The following is a 22,500-nucleotide window of genomic DNA, read 5'->3' as shown; positions in this document are numbered from 1 at the left end:
CTCCTGTTCAGTCAAGTCCCCCGGTCTTTTGTCTTCTTCCTGCTTGTTGCAAGACCTAATAACTTAGCCAATAAATGGCCCAGCGGTCTCTCATCTCGGCCTGCGATTGGCTGAGCCGGCAGGTCCTGCTCTGAGTGCTCGCTTGAAAGCAGGAAGGAGAGAGAAGACGAAGCAGGACTGGAGCTAAGGGGGAATGGGGATAGGCAAGTGTGTCTTTTCTTTCTATTCTCTTAGGCTATGTTCACATGTACAGGATCTTCTGCATATTTTGATGCACATTTTCTGCTGCTGATTTAGCCACCCATTGACTTTCATGGGTAGAAATATCAGCTGCAGAATATTTGCCGCAAAATATGCAGAAGATCCTGTACATGTGAACATAGCCTAAGAGAATAGAAAGAAAAGACACACTTGCCTATCCCCATTCCCCCTTAGCTCCAGTCCTGCTTCGTCTTCTCTCTCCTTCCTGCTTTCAAGCGAGCACTCAGAGCAGGACCTGCCGGCTCAGCCAATCGCAGGCCGAGACAAGAGACCTCTGGGCCATTTATTGGCTAAGCTAGTAGGTCTTGCAACAAGCACTCGTCTTGAAAGTAGGAAGAAGAGAAAAGACAGAAGTAGCTGTGGTCAACAGTCAAAGCCTAACGCAAGGGAAAGGAGAGCACTTTGTCGAAACGTAGCCAAAAACAGATACAGGTTCCCTTATACTTACATTATTCTTCTACTGAACTCTGCAGTGAATTGCGGGGCAGCAGTTTTGTGTATTTTTTGGCTACAATTTGATGTCTTCTACATAGAGGACTTTATAATGAAACATTTGTGTTCTATACACGTTATTAAAATCTATTGCTTAAATGCAGTGTACATTGTTTTCCAATCTGATCCCCTTTCTGAGCTGGTGCCGCTACCTCACCTGTGTGTGAAGACTTAGAAGGCAAATCTTGCCCGAATTGATGACTTGTCGCACGGAGTCCACGCTGGTGCCGTAGAGGTTTTTCTCAAACTCCCCGTATTCAATGAACTTGCCAGAAGCGATGTCTGCTTCAAAGGTTTGTCTGGAGACAAAATGATAGTCTCTGCCCGAAACTTCATTATCCCGTCTGCTTCGAGTAGTATCTGGACAAAGGAAGACAACACAGGTGTCGGTGAATAAGGTTTCAACCATACAGGTACCAAAATGGGTATAAAAAAAAAACACTGCAGCATTTCAGCACCAGATTCCGCACTGAAAATTCTGCACCAAATTGTGGGGATTTTAGTGTGGAATATGCAAATAAAAAAGAAACATATGCAATTTATTTGCAACATTGACTGACATGCTGCAGCAGATTTCGCAGTCGCACCACAAATCAATACGCTATACGTAAATGTTGCTAAGTTTTCACATGGAAATTCTGTGCAGAAAATATGCAGCAAGTACATTTCAAAGTGATGTAGTCTGGTAATACGCATGTGGGGAGCGATCTCTACTTCATGTCGGATTACTGGCGACCACAGCCCCAAGCTGTGGTAAAAATGCCCCTTCTATTTAGGTCTATGATTTTCGACAGGTATTTTCCCAAGGTATTTACTAAGGTTTCCCTACATTTTGCTTTTTTTTTTTTATTTTTTTTTTTTTATTTTTTTTTTTTTTTAACACATGTTCTGATCTGTCTGATTTTCCTCAGCTCAAATCCACCACATTCTCTGTGGAAACCTCAGTAAATATGTTGGGATTAAAGGGGTATTCCAGGCGAAAACGTTTTTTTTTTTTTTTTTTTTTTTATATATCAACTGGCTCCGGAAAGTTAAACAGATTTGTAAATTACTTCTATTAAAAAATCTTAATCCTTCCAATAGTTATTAGCTTCTGAAGTTTTCTGTCTAACTGCTCAATGATGATGTCACGTCCCGGGAGCTGTGCATGATGGGAGAATATGCCCATAGGAACTGCACAGCTCCCGGGACGTGAGTCATCATTGAGCAGTTAGACAGAACCAAACAACTCAACTTCAGAAGCTAATAACTATTGGAAGGATTAAGATTTTTTAATCGAAGTAATTTACAAATCTGTTTAACTTTCCGGAGCCAGTTGATATATATATATATATATATATATTATATATAAATATATATATAAAAGTTTTGGCCTGGAATACCCCTCTAATCAAAACTGTCGAGGCCACGCCTGTTTTGTTGGGGCCACGCCCACATTCCAGTGGTCACCCCTCTTTTTTATTTTTTTTTCTTGTAACATGGAGTTTTTTTATTTTTTTTTTTGGTAGCATGGAACGTGCAACACAATTTGGGCGCAAAAACCGACAAAAGAGTGTCGGGATCACGTTAGTAAATAAACCCCAATGTGTAGGACCTAGCTACCCTTTAAATGGTTTTATGGCCACACGCAGGTTCTTTGCCTTAACTAAGTACCAAGCACAAAACTGGCTTTTCTTTCTCTATCTTCCCTCTTTTCCAGCAACCCTGATGACACTAGCACAAATCACTGGAAGAAACATGTCGGATGGTAACAGTCATCAGGGGCATTGCAGGAAGCTTATTTTGGAACTACAGGTGTTGGACAGTGTTATGTTCACCTAACACTGTAGTTAGGCTTTGGGGTAGTTGTCTTTGAACAGTGGCTCTCTAGACGATGCAAAACTGCAACTCCCAGCATGCCCGGACAGCCTTCGGCTGTCCGGGCTTGCTGGGAGTTGTAGTTCTGCAACATCTGAAGTGCCGCAGTTCAAAGACCATTGTTCTAGGGTAAGCACAGCCTCATTCGGCAGAAAATATCAGTCCGGCATCTGTTTCGACCCATATACAAAGCCACCCACACTTTGAATATGGGTTAAAACGTTGCTGCTATTTTCACGTACATGTTATCTGAATAGGATGCTGGACTGATCTTTCTACTACGTCTACTGGAAGTGAGTCCATCCAGTTTTTGTCCAGACATTCGTCTCTCTCTGGAGCAAGCGGTGCGATCCTATATGTGTAATTGGATCGAATATCAAAAGTTTTGATTGTTTCTTGATTGGTGAGGGTCTCAGCAATGAGACCCCAACCAAAGTGCGGAAACGCATAATAGCGTCATTTACTGCACAGCACGCAGTTATTTCTGGACGATTCCATAGTTACCTATAATGAGAATGCAAGACAAAGATTGTTTCTCCCTTCTCATTCTCCTGATCAGTAGGGGTGGGCTCGACATTGAGACCCCGACCGATCAAAACTTATGTCAACATTTTTTTTTGTTTTTTTAAGTGACAAGTAGACTTTACTACGGATAAGTAGACATTTCCATGTTATGGATTTGCCAGATGATTGACATTATGTACAAGATTTTTTTGGCTCGTGACCAACATGAGGAAATGCGTGATGGGTAGGAGTCATCAATGTTGTAATAGAAACTGGGATAACAAGTCTGAAAATAAAAGCAATGAAATCACTCCGTAAATGTCGCAATACCATAACTCAAATCATGGACTGAATGACCCTCCCAGCAGTTTTCTCTGCCGAGTTCCTGATCTCATGGGATTTCACCTTTCCTCCAGTACATTGGAATCTGACATTCAAGAAAGAAAAAAAATAAATCCCTCAATGCTCAATGCAGAGGGTCGGAGCAGAAGACTCACAGGGTACGGCCGCAGCAAATCTGTCCGCCTCGCTGTTCATTAAGCGCAGCCGCAGCTCATTCTGCCCGCAGTTCTGGGGCCCGATCAGGACTATAGGCCGCTTCCTGTTTGCCGGCTGGTGATACAGAGACATTTCTTCGTAGGTCAGGATCTCTTCATTGTCGTAATCTAGAGGAATTAGAAAGAAATTAACATAGAAATGTTGCAAATACCATAGAAAACCCCGAAGGCGTGCGGACACGACAATAATAGAATGATATTAAAATCCTATAATAAAATTAAAAATAACAGAGTAATATTTTAGGTGCGACTACCATAGACGCTGCGGATCTGATGCTGTTAAATCAATATAAATAAAATATACTGCGGCTGCAAATCCCTACTGGATATGGTAATACGGTAAATGTGAATGTACCCTAAGGGGGGAGGGGGAGAGGTTAATAAAAATTTCATCTACAGTATTTTTTGGACTATAAGAGAGAGAGCGAGCGAGAGAGAGAGCGAGCGAGCGAAAGAGCGAGCGAGCGAGAGCAAAAGAGCGAGAGAGCGAGCGAGAGCAAAAGAGCGAGCGAGAGCAAAAGAGCGAGCGAGAGCAAAAGAGCGAGAGAGCGAGCGAGAGCAAAAGAGCGAGCGAGAGCAAAAGAGCGAGCGAGAGCAAAAGAGCGAGCGAGAGCAAAAGAGCGAGAGAGAGAGAGCAAAAGAGCGAGCGAGAGAGAGCAAAAGAGCGAGCGAGAGAGAGCAAAAGAGCGAGCGAGAGAGAGCAAAAGAGCGAGAGAGAGCAAAAGAGCGAGAGAGAGCAAAAGAGCGAGAGAGAGCAAAAGAGCGAGAGAGAGCAAAAGAGCGAGAGAGAGCAAAAGAGCGAGAGAGAGCAAAAGAGCGAGCGAGAGCAAAAGAGCGAGCGAGAGCAAAAGAGCGAGAGAGCGAGCGAGAGCAAAAGAGCGAGAGAGCGAGCGAGAGCAAAAGAGCGAGAGAGCGAGCGAGAGCAAAAGAGCGAGAGAGCGAGCGAGAGCAAAAGAGCGAGAGAGCGAGCGAGAGCAAAAGAGCGAGAGAGAGCAAAAGAGCGAGAGAGCGAGAGCAAAAGAGCGAGCGAGAGCAAAAGAGCGAGAGAGCGAGCGCAAAAGAGCGAGCGAGAGAGAGCAAAAGAGCGAGAGAGCGAGCGAGAGCAAGAGAGAGAGAGCAAGAGAGAGAGAGCAAAAGAGCGAGAGAGCGAGCGCAAAAGAGCGAGCGAGAGCAAAAGAGCGAGCGAGAGAGAGCAAAAGAGCGAGAGAGCGAGCGAGAGCAAGAGCGATAGCAAAAGAGCGAGAGAGCGCAAGAGAGCGCAAAAGAGCGCGAGAGAGCGCGAGAGAGCGCGAGAGAGCGCGAGAGAGCGCAAAAGAGCGCGAGAGAGCGCAAAAGAGCGCGAGAGAGCGCAAAAGAGCGCGAGAGAGCGCAAAAGAGCGCGAGAGAGCGCAAAAGAGGGCGAGAGAGAGCAAAAGAGGGCGAGAGAGAGCAAAAGAGAGGGCGAGAGAGCAAAAGAGAGGGCGAGAGCAAAAGAGAGGGCGAGAGCAAAAGAGAGGGCGAGAGCAAAAGAGAGGGCGAGAGCAAAAGAGAGGGCGAGAGCAAAAGAGAGGGCGAGAGAGCAAAAGAGAGGGCGAGAGAGCAAAAGAGAGGGCGAGAGAGCAAAAGAGAGGGCGAGAGAGCAAAAGAGAGGGCGAGAGAGAGAGAACGAGCGAGAGAGAGAGAACGAGCGAGAGAGAGAGAACGAGCGAGAGAGAGAGAACGAGCGAGAGAGAGAGAAGGAGCGAGAGAGAGAGAAGGAGCGAGAGAGAGAGAAGGAGCGAGAGAGAGAGAAGGAGCGAGAGAAGGAGCGGGCGAGAGAGAAGGAGCGAGAGAGAACGAGCGAGAGAGAACGAGCGAGAGAGAACGAGCGAGAGAGAACGAGCGAGAGAGAACGAGCGAGAGAGAACGAGCGAGAGAGAGCGAGCGAGAGAGAGAGCTAGAGAGAAAGAGAGCAAGAGAGAGAGAGAGCGCTAGAGAGAGAGAGAGCTAGATATATATATATATATATATATATATATATATGTGATGAATAGAGGAATAAGATCGCAGTGATACTGTAGGAACTGGAGGAGGATACGGGCCTATTCACACTATGTATTCTGGTGCAGTAACCTCCCATTATTTCTTCATTCTTTTGGCAGAATCCGCCTGGAAATGTTTTGCAGTCTATGGAGACGGCAGCGTATTTATATTTTTAAAAGGGACAGGCAGGGCCAGAGTACCCCTTTAACCAGGTGTATACTCAATAGTAATCCTCCATGCAGGGTACGGTCATACAGAGCTCCTCTATAGAGGATATAATGCCCAGTCGGCTACTGCAAAGCCAAATAATGGGGATCTAGAGCCCTGGACCCTTCTTATTGTTCTATGACTTTTGGTTATTCCTAGATACATACCGTCATTTTTATTAGCATTATATAATATTTTTTTCCTCTTTTTCTTGTTTTTCTTTGCACACCACAATTTCCCTGCGAAGAGAGATAAATGGATGATTATTAAGCGGTGGTCTCCAAACTGCGGACCTCCAGATGTTGCAAAACTACAACTCTCAGCATGCCCGGACAGCCGTTGGCTGTCCGGGCATGCTGGGAGTTGTAGTTTTGCAACATGTGGAGGGCCACAGTTTGGAGACCACCGTTCTAGAGAAGAGACCCTGGCCCCATTATGAGGCATGGTGGTAATACTTATTTTCCGTGCGGTGGACCTTGCCCAAGGACTTTTACTAGAGATGAGCGAACTTACAATAAATTCGATTCGTCACGAACTTCTCGGCTCGGCAGTTGATGATTTATCCTGCATAAATTAGTTCAGCTTTCAGGTGCTGCCGTGGATACAGTCCTAGGAGACTCTTTCCTAGGACTGTATCCACCTTTTCCAGCCCACCGGAGCACCGGAAAGCTGAACTAATTTATGCAGGATAAGTCATCAACTGCCGAGCCGAGAAGTTCGTGACGAATCGAATTTACTGTAAGTTCGCTCATCTCTAACCTTTACTGTAGAGCTGTTAATATTTCAGAACCTAACACAAGAATTCTAACTCCTCTGACAATAACCTTTTGAATGATTTACAAGTACCATCGAGTCCTTGAAGCGAATGTGTAACAAATTACATTACAATAAGTTACTTCCCTTAATGTACATGACAGGTTTATAGCCGACATTAGGGCGTTAAAGGGATATTCCAGGAAAAAACATAAATGTGTCAATCAACTGGCTCCAGATTTGTAAATGACTTCTATTAAAAAAAAAATCTTAATCCTTCCAGGAGTTATCAGCTGCTGAAGTTGAGTTGTTCTTTTCTGTCTGACAACATTGCACCTCTGCTGATACCTGTCTGTCTGTCTCAGGAACTGTCCAGAACAGGAGCAAATCCCCCATAGCAAACCTCTAATGCTTTGGACAGTTCCTGAGACATGCAGAGGTGTCAGCAGAGAGCACTGTTGTCAGACAGAAAAAAAAAAAAAAAAAAATAAAGAACAACTTCAGTAGCAAGGATTACGATTTTTTAATAGATGTTATTTACAAATCTGTTTAACTTTCTGAAGCCAGTTGAGATATATATATATATATATATATATATATATATATATATGTATAAGTCAAGTAGATGTGGAGCAGCACAACCCAAAAAGGAAAAAAGGTGGTGGGTGCCAGCAACTCGTTGTCCCAGGTAACGGGTCAAAGGATACACAGCAAAGCAAAAATTGCAGCACTCCAGATTCCAATGCAAAAAGTGTAGGATTTATTAGCCTGGCGGCATAGCGACGTTTCGTATATATATATATATATATATATATATGACTTGAGCCCTGTATATATGTGTGTGTATGTGTATATATATATATGACTTGAGCCCTGTATATGTGTGTGTGTGTGTGTGTGTGTGTGTGTGTGTGTGTATGTATGTATGTATATATATATATATATATATATATATATATATATATATGACTTGAGCCCTGTATATATGTGTGTGTGTGTGTGCATATGTGTATATATATATATATATATATGACTTGAGCCCTGTATATGTGTGTGTGTGTGTGTATGTATATTATATATATATATATATATATATATATATATATATATATATATATATACATATATATATATATATGAAAAAAAGTTTTTTTTTCCTGGAATACACCTTTAAGGACTGGGATGCGCCAGGATTGTACCTCTATCTTCCCTTCAATATAGAGTACCAACACTTTCAGGATAAGCGGTCATGTCTTCCTACTATTTATGAGCGGCACTATTTCCAGCCATTATACAACTTGTATATGACCTTATTCCCCAGTTTTCCCCTTGTTGTTCCAAACGCTGAGCAGCGGAGTACCCCTTTAAACATGAGTGCAGGTGCAGTGACCAAGAAAAAAATATATATATTATATATAGGAGTGCGCTCAAGACAAGCAATACAAGTCTATGGAGGCGGGAGGAGGGCGCTCAAGACAAGCATTACAAGTCTATGGGGGGGGGGGGGCACTCAAGACAAGTAATACAAGTCTATGGAGGGGGAGGAGGGCGCTCAAGACAAGCAATACAAGTCTATGGAGGGGGGAGTAGGGAGCTCAAGACAACCAATACAAGTCTATGGAGGGTGGAGGAGGGAGCTCAAGACAACCAATACAAGTCTATGGGGGGGGGGGGGGGGGTGGAGGAGGGTGCTCAAGACAACCAATACAAGTCTATGGAGGGTGGAGGAGGGAGCTCAAGACAACCAATACAAGTCTATGGAGGGGGGAGGAGGGCGCTCAAGACAAGCAATGAAAGTCTATGGAGGGTGCTCAAGACACCCAATACAAGTCTATGGAGGGGGGAGGAGGGCGCTCAAGACAACCAATACAAGTCTATGGAGGGTGGAGGAGGGTGCTCAAGACAACCAATACAAGTCTATGGAGGGGGGGGGGGGGAGGAGAGCGCTCAAGACAAGCAATACAAGTATATGGAGGGGGAGGAGGGAGCTCAAGACAAGCAATACAAGTCTATGGAGGGTGGAGGAGGGCGCTCAAGACAACCAATGCAAGTCTATGGAAGGTGGAGGAGGGTGCTCAAGACAAGCAATACATGTCTATGGAGGGGGGAGGAGGGTGCTCAAGACAAGCAATACAAGTCTATGGAGGGGGGAGGAGGGTGCTCAAGACAAGCAATACAAGTCTATGGAGGGCAGAGGAGGGTGCTCAAGACAAGCAATACAAGTCTTTGGAGGGCGGAGGAGGGTGCTCAAGACAAGCAATACAAGTCTATGGAGGGTGGAGGGAGGCGCTAAAGACAACCAATACAAGTCTATGGAGGGGGGGCGCTCAAGACAAGCAACACAAGTCTATGGAGGGCAGAGGAGGGTGCTCAAGACAAGCAATACAAGTCTATGGAGGGCGGAGGAGGGTGCTCAAGACAAGCAATACAAGTGTATGGAGGGGGAAGGAAGGAGCATTACCCACCAGCTCTGGGAGAACTGTAAATTATAGATGAAGCCTGGAGGGGAGAAATCTGCTGAAGAATACTGTATACAAGTTATATAATGTCCAGAAATAGTGCTGTTCCTCAGGTACACACATGCCAGTGCATCCTGAAAAGTCCCCTGAAATGACAGGTACGCTTTAAATACACCTTTTGACAGATACCTGACTTTTCAGGCTCCTTATCCTCTTCTATAGTCTGCTTCATTGCTTCCCGTTGCTGCTGAAAACTTTTTCCTATGGAGAAAAAACCAGAAACCAAAATTAACATTCAGCATAAATTTACAGAATGGTAAAAAGACAGAAATCTAATGTGTCCTACAAGCCACGTATCAGAATTATTAGAAACCATGTAATCTCTAAAATGTGACATATGCCCCATCCATAAACCCCATATAAGTGAACCCCACAGCACCTGGTACAAGGCCCGCAAGAGGCTGATTGTCTTCATCCCCATCTCTATACGCTTGCCACCAATTGGGGTCATCTTGGCAGATGATGTGGAGAATGTCTCCCTTCTGGAAGGAGAGGCCCAGCTCTCTACATGGGACGTATGGGTCATCTGTAGGGTCATAATCGAAGTGTGCCTTCACATGTACCTGGAGAAAAATAAAATCTACATTACAATTCTGGAAACATGGAGTGAAATATAATGATATAGGCAAGTGACTGCATAGGTGCCGAAAAATATTAGTAACTCCCAGAGGGCTGTGATGTTCAGAGGGAAAATGCTCCCAAAGAGGAGAAGTCAGCCTCCATTAAAGATCAGCACATCAGGAGTTAAGAGGATCAGTGCACTATTTTAAGGTCAGAAGCGATGATCAGCAGGGATGGTCAGGAAAACAACCTGCAAAGAACCTGCAAAGGGCTAAGACAGCAACACATTATATGATTCACAGCGACATTATATGATTCAGGGCATCAGTCAAAGAAAATGGCAGAATTACCAAGAGGAATCCATGGTTGGGGTCTATTCACATGGCAGAATTTCCTCAAGCGGAATTCACTTTGAGGAATTTGTCCTCAAATGAAAGCCCAATACACTTCTATAGGAGTTCACACTCCCATTCATACTTCTGCAGAATTTCCTCTTGGATTCTGCACAAAATCCACACAAAATCCACACAAGTGGAAGCAGAATTGGGGCGGATGAGCGGAAATTCTGCCATGTTCACATGGCAGAATTTCTATGGGATCCGCACTCCCATTCACACTTCTGAATTTCCACAAGACTTCTATGGGATCCGCACTCCCATTCACACTTCTGAATTTCCACAAGACTTCTATGGGATCCGCACTCCCATTCACACTTCTGAATTTCCACAAGACTTCTATGGGATCCGCACTCCCATTCACACTTCTGAATTTCCACAAGACTTCTATGGGATCCGCACTCCCATTCACACTTCTGAATTTCCACAAGACTTCTATGGGATCCGCACTCCCATTCACACTTCTGAATATCCACAAGACTTCTATGGGATCCGCACTCCCATTCACACTTCTGAATTTCCACAAGACTTCTATGGGATCCGCACTCCCATTCACACTTCTGAATTTCCACAAGACTTCTATGGGATCCGCACTCCCATTCACACTTCTGAATTTCCACAAGACTTCTATGGGATTCGCACTCCCATTCACACTTCTGAATTTCCGCTAGCGAAATTCCTCAAGCGGAAATGCTGCCGCGTGAAGGGTAGGCTCACACTGCGGAATCTCAGGGCAGAAAATTTCCACCCGGAGATTCCGAGTGCGTCCATCACCGACTGAATCAGTCGGCGCTAGGACTGCACGGACACTGCAGTCTCCATTAGACTGCAATGTGTTCCGCGAGTGTTTCCGCCTGAAAAATGAGCAACGCCATACTTCAGGCAGAAATTTCCAAGCAGATTTTCCGCTTCAGATATTCCGAAGTATGAATTTGTGAACGGAAACCCATTCACTACACTATACATTTTAGCAAGCGGAATTTCTGCCTGCAATTTCAAAGCTGAATTGCAGGCGGAAATTCCGTAGTGTGAACCTAGCCTTACACTTGGAAAGTCCGCTGCAGCAGCCTCTCATTGTTTTCAAAGGGTTTTTGCTTCACCGTGCAATCGGCAGAAATTTAAATTCTGGACTCTGCAGAATGAATGAACATGTTCAAACTCTAAGTGGAATCCTATGGGAAATGCATTACAGTCTTTTGAGACATATCAGAGCGGTCCTAGTGCCGACTGATTCAGTCGCAGGATATTCTGCCATGTGAATGGGCCAAAAATGTAACAACAGGTCTGCCAGGTCCCCCATCCTCCCCCGAATGATAAGCACTACAACTCCTTTAGGAATTTAAAACATCCTCATTATCCTGAACTAAAATGTGATAAAGTTCTCCATCCACTGTATGGTCTGTAGCGCCATTGTACAGGAAATAAGTCAAAGAGTCATTAACTTTGTCCTCATGATCCCTGAGGGTGGACCCCCACCAATAATGTTATGGAACGCCCTACTGATATACTATAACCTTATTAAACAGAATACGCTGGTGCAAGAACACTCAAATGCAAAGGATAGCGGATAAGTGTCTGATTTCGGGGGTCCAACTTCTGGGACATCCACAATCTCTCGCGGGGCACCCCGGCAGTCTCAACGAACTGTGCGTGACGACCACCGTAAGAAGCGATGGAAGACACTCCACCCCCCCTCCATGTATGTCTCTGAAAGAGCCGGAGATACTCTCTTAGCTCATGTGGACTGTCAGGGTGTCATGCAGGAAATCGTGGGGGGGGTATGGCCCAGTGGTCGGACCCCCTGCGATCACACTTAACCCCTATCCAAAGCATAAGGCATAAGTTTGTGCACCAGAGTACTCCTTAAAAGGAGAACCCCGGCAAAAGTAGAATGATCCCCTATCCACAGCGGTCGGGACCCCGGCTTTCTCAGTGAGGAGTATGTCATCTACTGGTAGACGGAACGCCCTCCATTGATTTTTTTATGAGATCGCTGTTGATGCCCGAGTGCTGTACTCTGGTCTTTTCGGCACTCCCATTGAAATAAATAGAGCCCGTCCTGGAGTTCACGGGGGGGGGTCCGAGCGCTTGGACCCCCCGCGATCAGCTACTTATCCCCTATCCTGTGGATTGGTGATACGTTTATTTTTGCCGGATTTCTCCGTTAAAACATTATTTAAATAAAACTATCAGCCCAAGATATATAACATACTAATATAGTTTAATCCCAAATTGTACTGGCTTCAGCATGTTTTTGTTTAATTCAACCCTGACAGGTAGTTGTGTAGTCCTCTCATTGTCAATGTGGAGTTGTCTGAGCCGCTCCCCGGTCCGTACCTCTCTTCTGACAGGTAGTTGTGTAGTCCTCTCATTGTCAGTGTGGTGTTGTCTCAGCAGCTCCTTCCTCTCTCCTGAGACAATGCAACATGCTCTGCTGTCTCAGGTAGCGTGGCCCTCCCAGAGACATGAATGGAGGGGGCGTGGCATGACATTCCAAGGGGGCGTGGCATGACGTCTCCAGTCCCGAAAACTCAGAGGTGGGCACCCCGCGATCAGACATCTTATCCCCGATCCTTTGGATAGGGGATAAGATGTCTATGAGCGGAGTACCCCGTTAAGCCCTTAAGTGATGTCACCACCTCTGATCAGCCCCTACACCTCCATCTCCCTGTCATAAATACATATCCAGTAAAACCTCTCCAAATGACCACCCCCTTACCCAGACCACATTTTCTGTGATAGATTCTCAGTTCCACATTCATAACGCATTCTTTGGGAGGACCACTTTTTGTGCAATTTAGGGAGGTAATCTCATAGATGTTTCACCGTGTATCTTTTTTGTGACATTTAGGGAAGAATGAGGTGTTTTTACGGCATGCTGCATTGAGATAAACAGTGCCACAGGCAGAGAAGCAGACAAGAAATGAATACAACAGGTTCTGTAGACTGTTCTACTCTGTAGAAGCTCTGTGCGGGGAACTGGAAGTACTGCTGTGGGAGGGCTGTGATGGAGAGTTGAGAGAAAGCAATGCATTCTGGGAATTGTAGTACTGAGCACCTGCTCCACCAGGTGTTTCATGTTACTCGAACCAGGAGCAACATGAAGCAGCTATGATTTACTCTGGAGTGTTCAGAGAAGGGTTTACCAACCATTGTGCATCCAGCTGTTGCAAAACTACAACTTCCAGCATGCTGCATTGAGCTAAACAATGCCACAGGCAGAGGAGCAGACAGGGAATGCATACAGCAGGTTCTGCAGACTGTTCTACTCTGTAGAGGAGCTGCAGAAGCTCTGTGCAGGGAACTAGTAGTACTGCGGTGGGAGGGCTGTGATGGAGAGTTGAGGGAAGGCAATGCATTCTGGGAATTGTAGTCCTCAGCATCTGATCAACCAGGTGCTTCATGTTACCTGAACCAGTAGCAACATGAAGCAGCTATGATTTACTCAGGAGTGTTTAGAGCAGGGTTTCCCAACCATTGTGCATCCAGCTGTTGCAAAACTACAACTTCCAGCATGCTGCATTGAGCTAAACAATGCCACAGGCAGAGGAGCAGACAGGGAATGAATACAGCAGGTTCTGCAGACTGTTCTACTCTGTAGAGGAGCTGCAGAAGCTCTGTGCAGGGAACTAGTAGTACTGCGGTGGGAGGGCTGTGATGGAGAGTTGAGGGAAGGCAATGCATTCTGGAAATTGTAGTACTGAGCACCTGCTCCACCACGTGTTTCATGTTACCTGAACCAGGAGCCACATGAAGCAGCTACGATTTACTCTGGAGTGTTCAGAGAAGGGTTTCCCAACCATTGTGCCTCCAGCTGTTGCAAAACTACAACTTCTAGCATGCCCGGACAGCCGAAGGCTGTCCGGGCATGCTGGAAGTTGTAGTTTTGCAACAGCTGGAGGCACAATGGTTGGGAAACACTGGTTTAATGATAGTCTAAAGGCAATATGGGAATGGGGACAAAATGTAATGAAGGCTTTCTTCTGGCTTCTCTCCCGATAAATAGGGGACCTGTCAATCAAGTCCAGAGGGGAACGTTTCATCCTGGCGCGTTTCAAAACTGTAATTTCTCAGAAACACAGCAGCATTTCAGAGCAAATGACAGTTCTTTCCTCTAAAGCACCTGCCAGGTTCCCCTTTAATGACCCGGTACCATCCCCTTTGATCAGCCACAACTTACAGTGCACAAGACTTACCACTGTCTCCCTGGCCGGAGGCGGTCGGGCCTGCTGACTGGGAATGAGCACAAATGACAGCGTTCCATGCATTTCAGCCTAGTGGAAAGAGAATAGACATTATACTCAGGTCAAACAGAAGAGGCTGTATTCTATCTGCCCATATAAAATCTCTAAAAAGTATATTAAAAAAAAGAAATAAATCATCCCAAAAATGACAATAACCATTACATGTTAAAGGGGTACTCCGGTGGAAAACATATTTTTTTTTTTTAATCAACTGGTGCCAGAAAGTAAAAACAGCTTCGTAAATTACTTCTATTAAAAAATCTTTACCCTTCCTGTACTTTTTAGCAGCTGTATGCTACAGAGGAAATTCTTTTCTTATTGAATTTCTTTTTTTGTCTTGTCCACAGTGCTCTCTGCTGACACCTCTGTCCGTGCCAGGAACTGTCCAGGTTTGCTATGAGGATTTTCTCCTGCTCTGGACAGTTCCTGATACGGGCATCAGGTGTCAGCAGAGAGCACTGTGGACAAGACAAAAAAGAAGTTCAAAAAGAAAAGAATTTCCTTTGTAGCATACAGCTGCTAAAAAGTACTGGAAGGGTAAAGATTTTATTTTATTTTTTTTTTTTTAAATAAAAGTCATTTACAAATCTGTTTAACTTTCTGGCACCAGTTAATTTAAAAAAGTTTTTTTCCACCGGAGTACCCCTTTAACAACATATGTACGGGCCCATTCACCATACGGCATCTGCGCCTGAAGAAACTCTGGATGGACACTCCGTGGGCAGCAGAACACGCGGCTCTTAGGACCATTTAGAAATGAGCCGTCTCCATAGACAGCAATGCATTTCTAAGCAGATTCGGCTGAAAAAAAAAAAAAGATAGTTTTCATTCTTTTGTCGGAGTCTGGGATCTGGAATTTCCATGGCAGAACTTTCATAGTGTGAACCGGGGCGACGGAAACCCATTGACAACAATAGGAGTCTGCTGCACTGGATTTTTCACAGTGAAAAATTTCAGCTTGGAAAATATGTAGTGTGAATGGGTCCCTAAAGAAGTAAATATACCAGTGTTTCCCAACTAGGGTGCCTCCAGGTGTTGCAAAACTACAACTCCCAGCATGTTCGGACAGCCTTTGGCTGTCCGGGCATGCTGGGAGTTGTAGTTTTGCGTCGACTGGAGGGCCACAGTTTGAAGATCCCTGCCCTAGAGCCTAACTACAGGGTAGACATCTTGATGAAGATAACACTGTCCAAAACCTGAAGGTCCAAAATAAGCTTCCTGCAATGCCCCTGATAACTATGTTACCATCCGACATGTTTCTTCCAGTGATTTGTGCTAGTGTCATCAGGGTTACTGGAAAAAAAGGGAAGATGGAGAAACAAAAGCCAGTATTGTGCTTGGTGCTTAGTTGGGGCAAAGAACCAGTGTGTGGTCATAAAACCATTTAAAGGGGTACTCCAGTCCTATATAGGGGATAAGATGTCTGATCGCCGGGTGTCTGCCCGCTGGTACTACTAGGAGTCTGCTGCACCGGATTTTTCGCAGGGAAAAATTTCAGGTGGGAAAATACGTTGTGTGAATGGGTCCCCAAAGAAGTAAATATACCAGTGTTTCCCAACTAGGGTGCCTCCAGGTGTTGCAATACTACAACTCCCAACATGCCCGGACAGCTTTGGCTGTCCGGGCATGCTGGGAGTTGTAGTTTTGCATCGACTGGAGGGCCACAGCTTGAAGATCCCTGCCCTAGAGCCTAACTACAGTGTAGACATCTTGATGAAGATAACACTGTCCAAAACCCGTAGGTCCAAAATAAGCCTTCTGCAATGCCCCTGATAACTATGTTACCATCCGACAGGTTTCTTCCAGTGATTTGTGCTAGTGTCATCAGGGTTACTGGAAAAAAAGGGAAGTTGGAGAAACAAAAGCCAGTATTGTGCTTGGTGCTTAGTTGGGGCAAAGAACCAGTGTGTGGTCATAAAACCATTTAAAGGGGTACTCCAGTCCTTTACATAGGGGATAAGATGTCTGATCGCGGGGTGTCTGCCCGCTGGTACTACTAGGAGTCTGCTGCACCGGATTTTTCACAGCGAAAAATTTCCGGTGGGAAAATACGTAGTGTGAATGGGTCCCCAAAGTAAATATACCAGTGTTTCCCAACTAGGGTGCCTCCAAGGTATTGCAAAACTACAACTCCCAGCATGCCCAGACAGCTTTCGGCTGTCCGGGCATACTGGGAGTTATAATTTTGCAACACCTGGAGGCACCCTGGTTGGGAAACACTGAAATATACAATGAAAAAAAAAATTGTCTCATGAAGACGACCCTGATCTATATGGTCTATTGGAGAATATGGATCCCAGAAAAGGTTGTTTCCTGGTCTGGAAAACCTTTATAAAGCCGAAGGGAGAGATGCTCTGCGAGTGCTGCCATTGTTACATAGAGCAGCATTCATCTGAATGGCCACCATTTAATTATGTAGCTGCTGCAGACGTATTCATTGGCTGGTTGTGGGCTTTTTGGCAAAATTACCTATTTGCCGAAGGTAACCAGAGTGGCACCAGGGTGATCAGCTGATCACTGCAGCAGCCATGTTGTCAAAGGGGACAACCCCTGTAGTATAAAATAAGAGATTCTTAGCGCCATACTTTATACTTCTTACTGCCGACAGATGTGACCACCATCTCTTCCATACTTACCAGCAGCTCAAAGACATCATTGACATCTTTCCCTCGAATCTCGATGCCATTGATTTCCAGGATCTCATCTCCTTCGTGCAGTAAGCCGCTCTTCTCAGCTGCGCCCCCCTTCACTATGCGGCTGATGATAACAGAGTCCAGTTCGTTTCTCACCGTGGCCCCCTGGTTCCGAAGAAACACAGTCAGAAAACAGGGAGATACGTATTAACAAGAATGAAGGTTAAAAGGGGTACTCCGCTGGCCAGTGTTCAGAAGTAAATGTTCTGAACGCTGTATTCTCGCTGCGGCGGGGGGGGGGGGGGGGGTCGGCTATGCCCCTTGTGACGTCACGGCCACGACCCCTCAATGCAAGTCTATGGGAGGGGGCGTCACGCCCCCTCCCATAGACTTGCATTGAGAGGACGTGGCCGTGATGGCACGAGGGGCGTGGCCGACCACTGCAGCGAAAAAAACAGCGTTCGGAACATTTACTTCTGTCTCGCCTCCTCCCATAGACTTGCATTGAGGGGGCGTGGTCGTGACGTCACGAGTGGCATGGCCCACCACCGCCGCGCAAAATCAGCGTTCGGAACGTTTACTTCAGTCACGCCCCCTTCCATAGACTAGCATTGAGGGGGTGTGGACGTGATGTCACAAGGGGCATGGCCGACCACCCGGAGCGCAAAAACAGCATTCAGAACAATTACTTCCATCACGCCTCTCCCATAGACTTGCATTGAGGGGGCGTGGCCCTGATGTCACGAGTGGCGTGGCCAACCACGGCAGCGCGAAAACAGCGTTTGGAACGTTTACTTCCGTCACACCTCCTCCCATAGACTTCCATTGAGGGGACGTGATGTCATAAGGGGCGTGGACGTGAAGTCACATGTGGCGTGGCCGACCACCGCAGTGCGAAAACAGTGTTCGGAACATTTACCCCTTTAAAGAGTTATTGAGATACACTTAATAGAAACTCTTGACATGCCAAAAGTTTTGATCGGTTTGGGTCTCAGATCAGTAGATATAGCCAGAAGAAGCACGCAGCTTTGCTCTTCACTTCTTTGCTCGTTTCTCGATTAGACTCATTGCAAGTGACCGGCTTCATTATATATCTATGGAGCACGAATCAGGCAACAAGTCAGAAGGAAAGACAAGCAGGGAGTGAAGTGTACAGCCGCGCACTTCTCCCAGCTATATCTAGAGACAGATCTGTGTGACATGTCAAGTTTCTAATAAATGACAGTAGTGCTTTAAAAGGTAGTGTTTCCCAACCAGGGTGCCTCCAGCTGTTGCAAAACTAAAACTCCCAGCATGCCCAAGCATGCTGAGAGTTGTAGTTTTTCAACAGCTGGAGGCATTCTGGATGGGAAACACTACTTTAAAGGGAACCTGTCACCTGTTTTATGCCACCCAAACAAGTGCAGGGAGTACAAATCAAACAAATTAGGATTTAATTATAGCTGACAAAAGTGGCAGGGACCCGGGTAACTAGTAATTGGGGGAGGGTCCTGGCTCCCCGCTACACTGATCCTGAGTGATGTGTCTCTCCCTATACACAGATCGGCAGGGCTGACATGGTGGGGAGCAGCCGCATGGTGGGGAGCAGCCGCATGGTCTGCCCCTGTGACTACTTACTCGGGTCCAAGCAGATTTTTTAAACTATGATTTCTCTCTTAGCCTATCAGAGTAAATCAGTGTCAGGATGGCGCCCTCTATGGTTTAGGCAGCATAAAACAAGCGTCAGGTTCCCTTTAAAGTCATTATTACCGTTCCGTTGACTCACGTTTTACTTACCAGAGGTATATCTCTTGCTTTATCTATTCTTACAATTTTAACAGTTTCATCGCCATACTGGGCAATGTTTTCATAAAACTGATCTTCAGAAACAGATTCCGGCATCATTTCCTGCTCCGCCACCTTGTCATGGGCCAAGAGGAGCGCCTGCGCCAGAAAGGAAAAAAATGTTAGTGTGGTAGCAGCTGCATACATTAAAGGGGAATTCCAGGAAAAAACTTTTTTTTTATATATCAACTGGCTCCAGAAAGCTAAACAGATTTGTAAATTACTTCTATTAAAAAATCTTAATCCTTTCAATAATTATCAGCTGCTGAAGTTGAGTTGTTCTTTTCTGTCTGGCAACAGTGCTCTCTGCTGACATCTCTGCTTGTCTCGGAACTGCACAGAGTAGAAGAGGTTTGCTACGGGGATTTGCTTCTACTCTGGACAGTTCCCGAGACACGGGTCATCAGAGAGCACTTGGACAGAAAAGAACAACTCAACTTCAGCAGCTAATAAGTACTGAAAGGATTAAGATTTTTTAATAGAAGTAATTTACAAATCTGTATAACTTTCTGGAGCCAGTTGATGTATATAAAAAAAGTTTTTTCCTGGATAACCCCTTTAATGTGTCAATACAAAATATACACCAGTGTTTTCCCAACCAGGGTGTCCACAGCTGTTGTAAAACTACAACTCTCAACATGCCCAGACAGCCGATGGCAGGATAGGGGATAAGTGTCTGATCGCAGGGGGTCTGAACGCTGGGACCCCCTGCGATCTTCTGTACGGGGCCCCGACTCTGCCGTTCAGGAGGCGTGTTGGCCGCAGCATGAGGCCGCGACTGACACGCCCCTCCATGTATCTCTATGGGAAAGGCGGAGATCCAGCGTTTATGCATCCCCGCCTCTCCCATAGGGCTGTATGAAGGTGGGCACAGAGCCGCGGTAATGCAGTGCCCCCATACGGGGGATCGCAGGGGTCCCAGCGGTCGGATCAGACCCTTATCTGCTATCCTGCGGATAGGGGATAAGTGTCTATGACTGCAATACTCCTGTAAGAGAGTCCGTCAAGTATAAGAGGGTCGTACCTGAATGTGGGGAGTGTTCAGTAGATCATTCAGCTCTTGGCTTTCTTTGTGGTGACTTGTTTTTAGAACGTGCTGCACCTAACCAGGGGGAATAAAAAGGAATAAGATAAATAATTCGGGACAGCAAGGATGTTGTGCACATAAATAGTACCCCACCCTTATATGAGAGACAACTTCCTGAAAAGAAGTGAACTCTGCCAACATTTAGATACATATTACTAGAGCTGGCACATGTGGGCCCTATAGGTTAGGATGTGTTCACACAGCCAGCCCGCCCCGCTTTTTGATCCCCGTTTCGATTCCGTTCTTACAGGCTGTAAACGGATTAAAAACGTTTTTTTTTTTTAAATCCTATTCGTGTCAATGGGATTTTTTTTACAATCCGTTTACATCCGTTTGTACCCGCCTGCCCTCATTTTTCACGGCAGAAAAAAAGGCACATGCAGTATTTTTTCTTCCGTCAAAAAAAAAACGGAAGAAAAAACTAATACAGTAAATTTAATATTGAAGTCTATGGAAAACGGAGGAGCCTTTAATGTAAAATACAATATAAAATATGACAAATGCATTCCCATAGACCAGTGTTTCCCAATCAGGGTGCCTCCAGCTGTTGCAAAACTACAACTCTCAGCATGCTGGGAGTTGTAGTTTTGCAACAGCTGGAGACACCCTGTTTGGGAAACACTGCCAAAGATGATCACAGAATAGACTGTTAGATTTACTAACTTTGTTGGAAAACTTTTTTTTTTTTTTTTTTTTAAATCAACTGGTGCCAAAAAGTTAAACAGATTTGTAAATTACTTCTATTAAAAAAATCCTAATCCTTCCAGTACTTATCAGCTGCTGTATACTACAGAGGAAATGCTTTTCTTTTTGGAACACATTACTCTCTGCTGACATCATGAGCACAGTGCTCTCTGCTGACCTCTCTGTCCCATTTAGGAACTGTCCAGAGCAGCATATGTTTGCTATGGGGATTTTCTCCTACTCTGGACAGTTCCTAAAATGGACAGAGATGTCAGCAGAGAGCACTGTGCTCATGATGTCAGCAGAGAGCTCTGTGTTGCAAAAAAAAAAAAATTCCTCTGTAGTATTCAGCAGCTAATAAGTACTGAAAGGATTAAGACTTTTTTTTAATAGAATTAATTTACAAACTGTAACCTTCTGGCACCAGTTGATCTAGAGAAGGAAAAAAAAAAAAAAAAAAAAAAAGTTTTCTACCGGAGTACCCCTTTAAAAAAAATGCTGCTTTTTATATCTATTTTACTGCAGTATTTTTGTTCTTGTTCTACTATATGTGAATTTAACCCTCTGCATATGCATGTGAAATTTGGGTACATTTTTTGCTAACACTGCATTTTTTTATTATGGCTTATGAAAATGACTCATTAAAAACAAAACTTTTTTATTTTCTTTTTTACTGTAAGGGTCCATGCACATTACGGATTTTTCACACAGAATTAAAGTGAACAGGAGGAAAAAAAATTTCAAATCAACTGAAGCCGGAAAAATTATACATATTTGGACATTTCTTCTATTTCTAGTACTTACCAGCTGCTGTATGCTCCAGAGGAAGTTGTGTAGCTCTTTCCAGTCCGACCACAGTGCTTTCTACTGCCACCTATGTGTTGGTTGGGAACTGTCCAGAGCAGGAGAGGTTTGCTATGTGGATTTGCTCCTGCTCTTGACAGTTCTTGAGACAGACAGAGGTGTCAGCAAAGAGCACTGTGGTCAGACTGGAAAGAACAACTCAACTTCCTGTGGAGCATACAGCAGCTGATAAGTACTGGAAGGATTAAGATTTTTAAATAGAAGTAATTTACCAATCTGTACATCAGTACCCCTTTAATGAGCTCCGCATTTGGCTGAAATAATTAAAGGGGTATTCCAGGAACTGGAGAAAAGTTAAACAGATTTGTAAATTACTTCTATTAAAAAATCTTAATCCTTCCAATAATTAGCTGCTGAAGTTGAGTTGTTCTTTTCTGTCTGGCAACAGGGCTCTCTGCTGACATCTCTGCCTGTCTCGGGAACTGCACAGAGTAGAAGAGGTTTGCTATGGGGATTTGCTTCTACTCTGGACAGTTCCTGAGACACGTGTCATCAGAGAGCACTTAGACAGAAAAGAATAACTCAACTTCGGCAGCTCATAAGTACTGAAAGGATTAAGATTTTTTTAATAGAAGTAATTTACAAATGTTTTTAACTTTCTGGAGCCAGTTTATATATATATATATATATAAATATATATATATATATATAAATAAATAAAAGTTTTCTTTCCTGGATAACCCCTTTAACATGTTGATTCTTTGGTTGATTCCCCTCATGAAGTCACACTCCGTCCCCTCAAAGCAAGTCTATGGGAGGGGGCGTGACAGCCGTCATGCCCCATCCCATAGACTTGCATTGAGGGGGCGGGGTCTGACATCATGAGAGGGCAGAGCTATGACATCACGAGCTCCCAGCGCCAGCTCCAGCGTTCGGAACAGTTTGTTCCAAACGCTGAGCAGCGGAGTACCCCTATTTAGGCTCAAATCACATGATTAGGAGTGATTGACAGACCAGGTAGCATCGTCCTGCGCATGCGCAGTCAATGTTTAGTACAGGACAGGGCAGCACAAGATTACAGAAGGCCCTGTACGTAAAACAAGAGGAGGAGCAGATG

At 44.9% G+C, this 22,500-nt stretch overlaps 1 protein-coding gene across 3 annotated transcripts in view; it reads right to left on the bottom strand.

Annotated features, from left to right (window-relative positions):
- Nucleotides 1–22,500, bottom strand: part of PALS1 (protein associated with LIN7 1, MAGUK p55 family member) — a 106,207-nt gene that overhangs the window by 17,201 nt on the left and 66,506 nt on the right. For all 3 annotated transcript variants that reach the window (XM_056547102.1, XM_056547100.1, XM_056547101.1), the window contains exons 4-12: nt 19,833–19,910; nt 18,761–18,907; nt 16,988–17,149; nt 14,304–14,381; nt 9,531–9,714; nt 9,281–9,352; nt 6,047–6,118; nt 3,612–3,779; nt 911–1,113 (exon numbers count right to left, since the gene is read on the bottom strand). In XM_056547102.1, coding sequence (XP_056403077.1) covers nt 911–1,113; nt 3,612–3,779; nt 6,047–6,118; nt 9,281–9,352; nt 9,531–9,714; nt 14,304–14,381; nt 16,988–17,149; nt 18,761–18,907; nt 19,833–19,910 — 1,164 coding nt within the window. The remainder of the gene's footprint in view (nt 1–910; nt 1,114–3,611; nt 3,780–6,046; nt 6,119–9,280; nt 9,353–9,530; nt 9,715–14,303; nt 14,382–16,987; nt 17,150–18,760; nt 18,908–19,832; nt 19,911–22,500) is intronic.

This window comes from Hyla sarda, chromosome 11 (genome assembly GCF_029499605.1).
Source record: "Hyla sarda isolate aHylSar1 chromosome 11, aHylSar1.hap1, whole genome shotgun sequence".
Lineage (NCBI taxonomy): Eukaryota > Metazoa > Chordata > Amphibia > Anura > Hylidae > Hyla > Hyla sarda.
The sequence above is the reverse complement of the archived record's forward strand: the minus strand, read 5'-3'. Positions and strand labels throughout refer to the sequence as shown.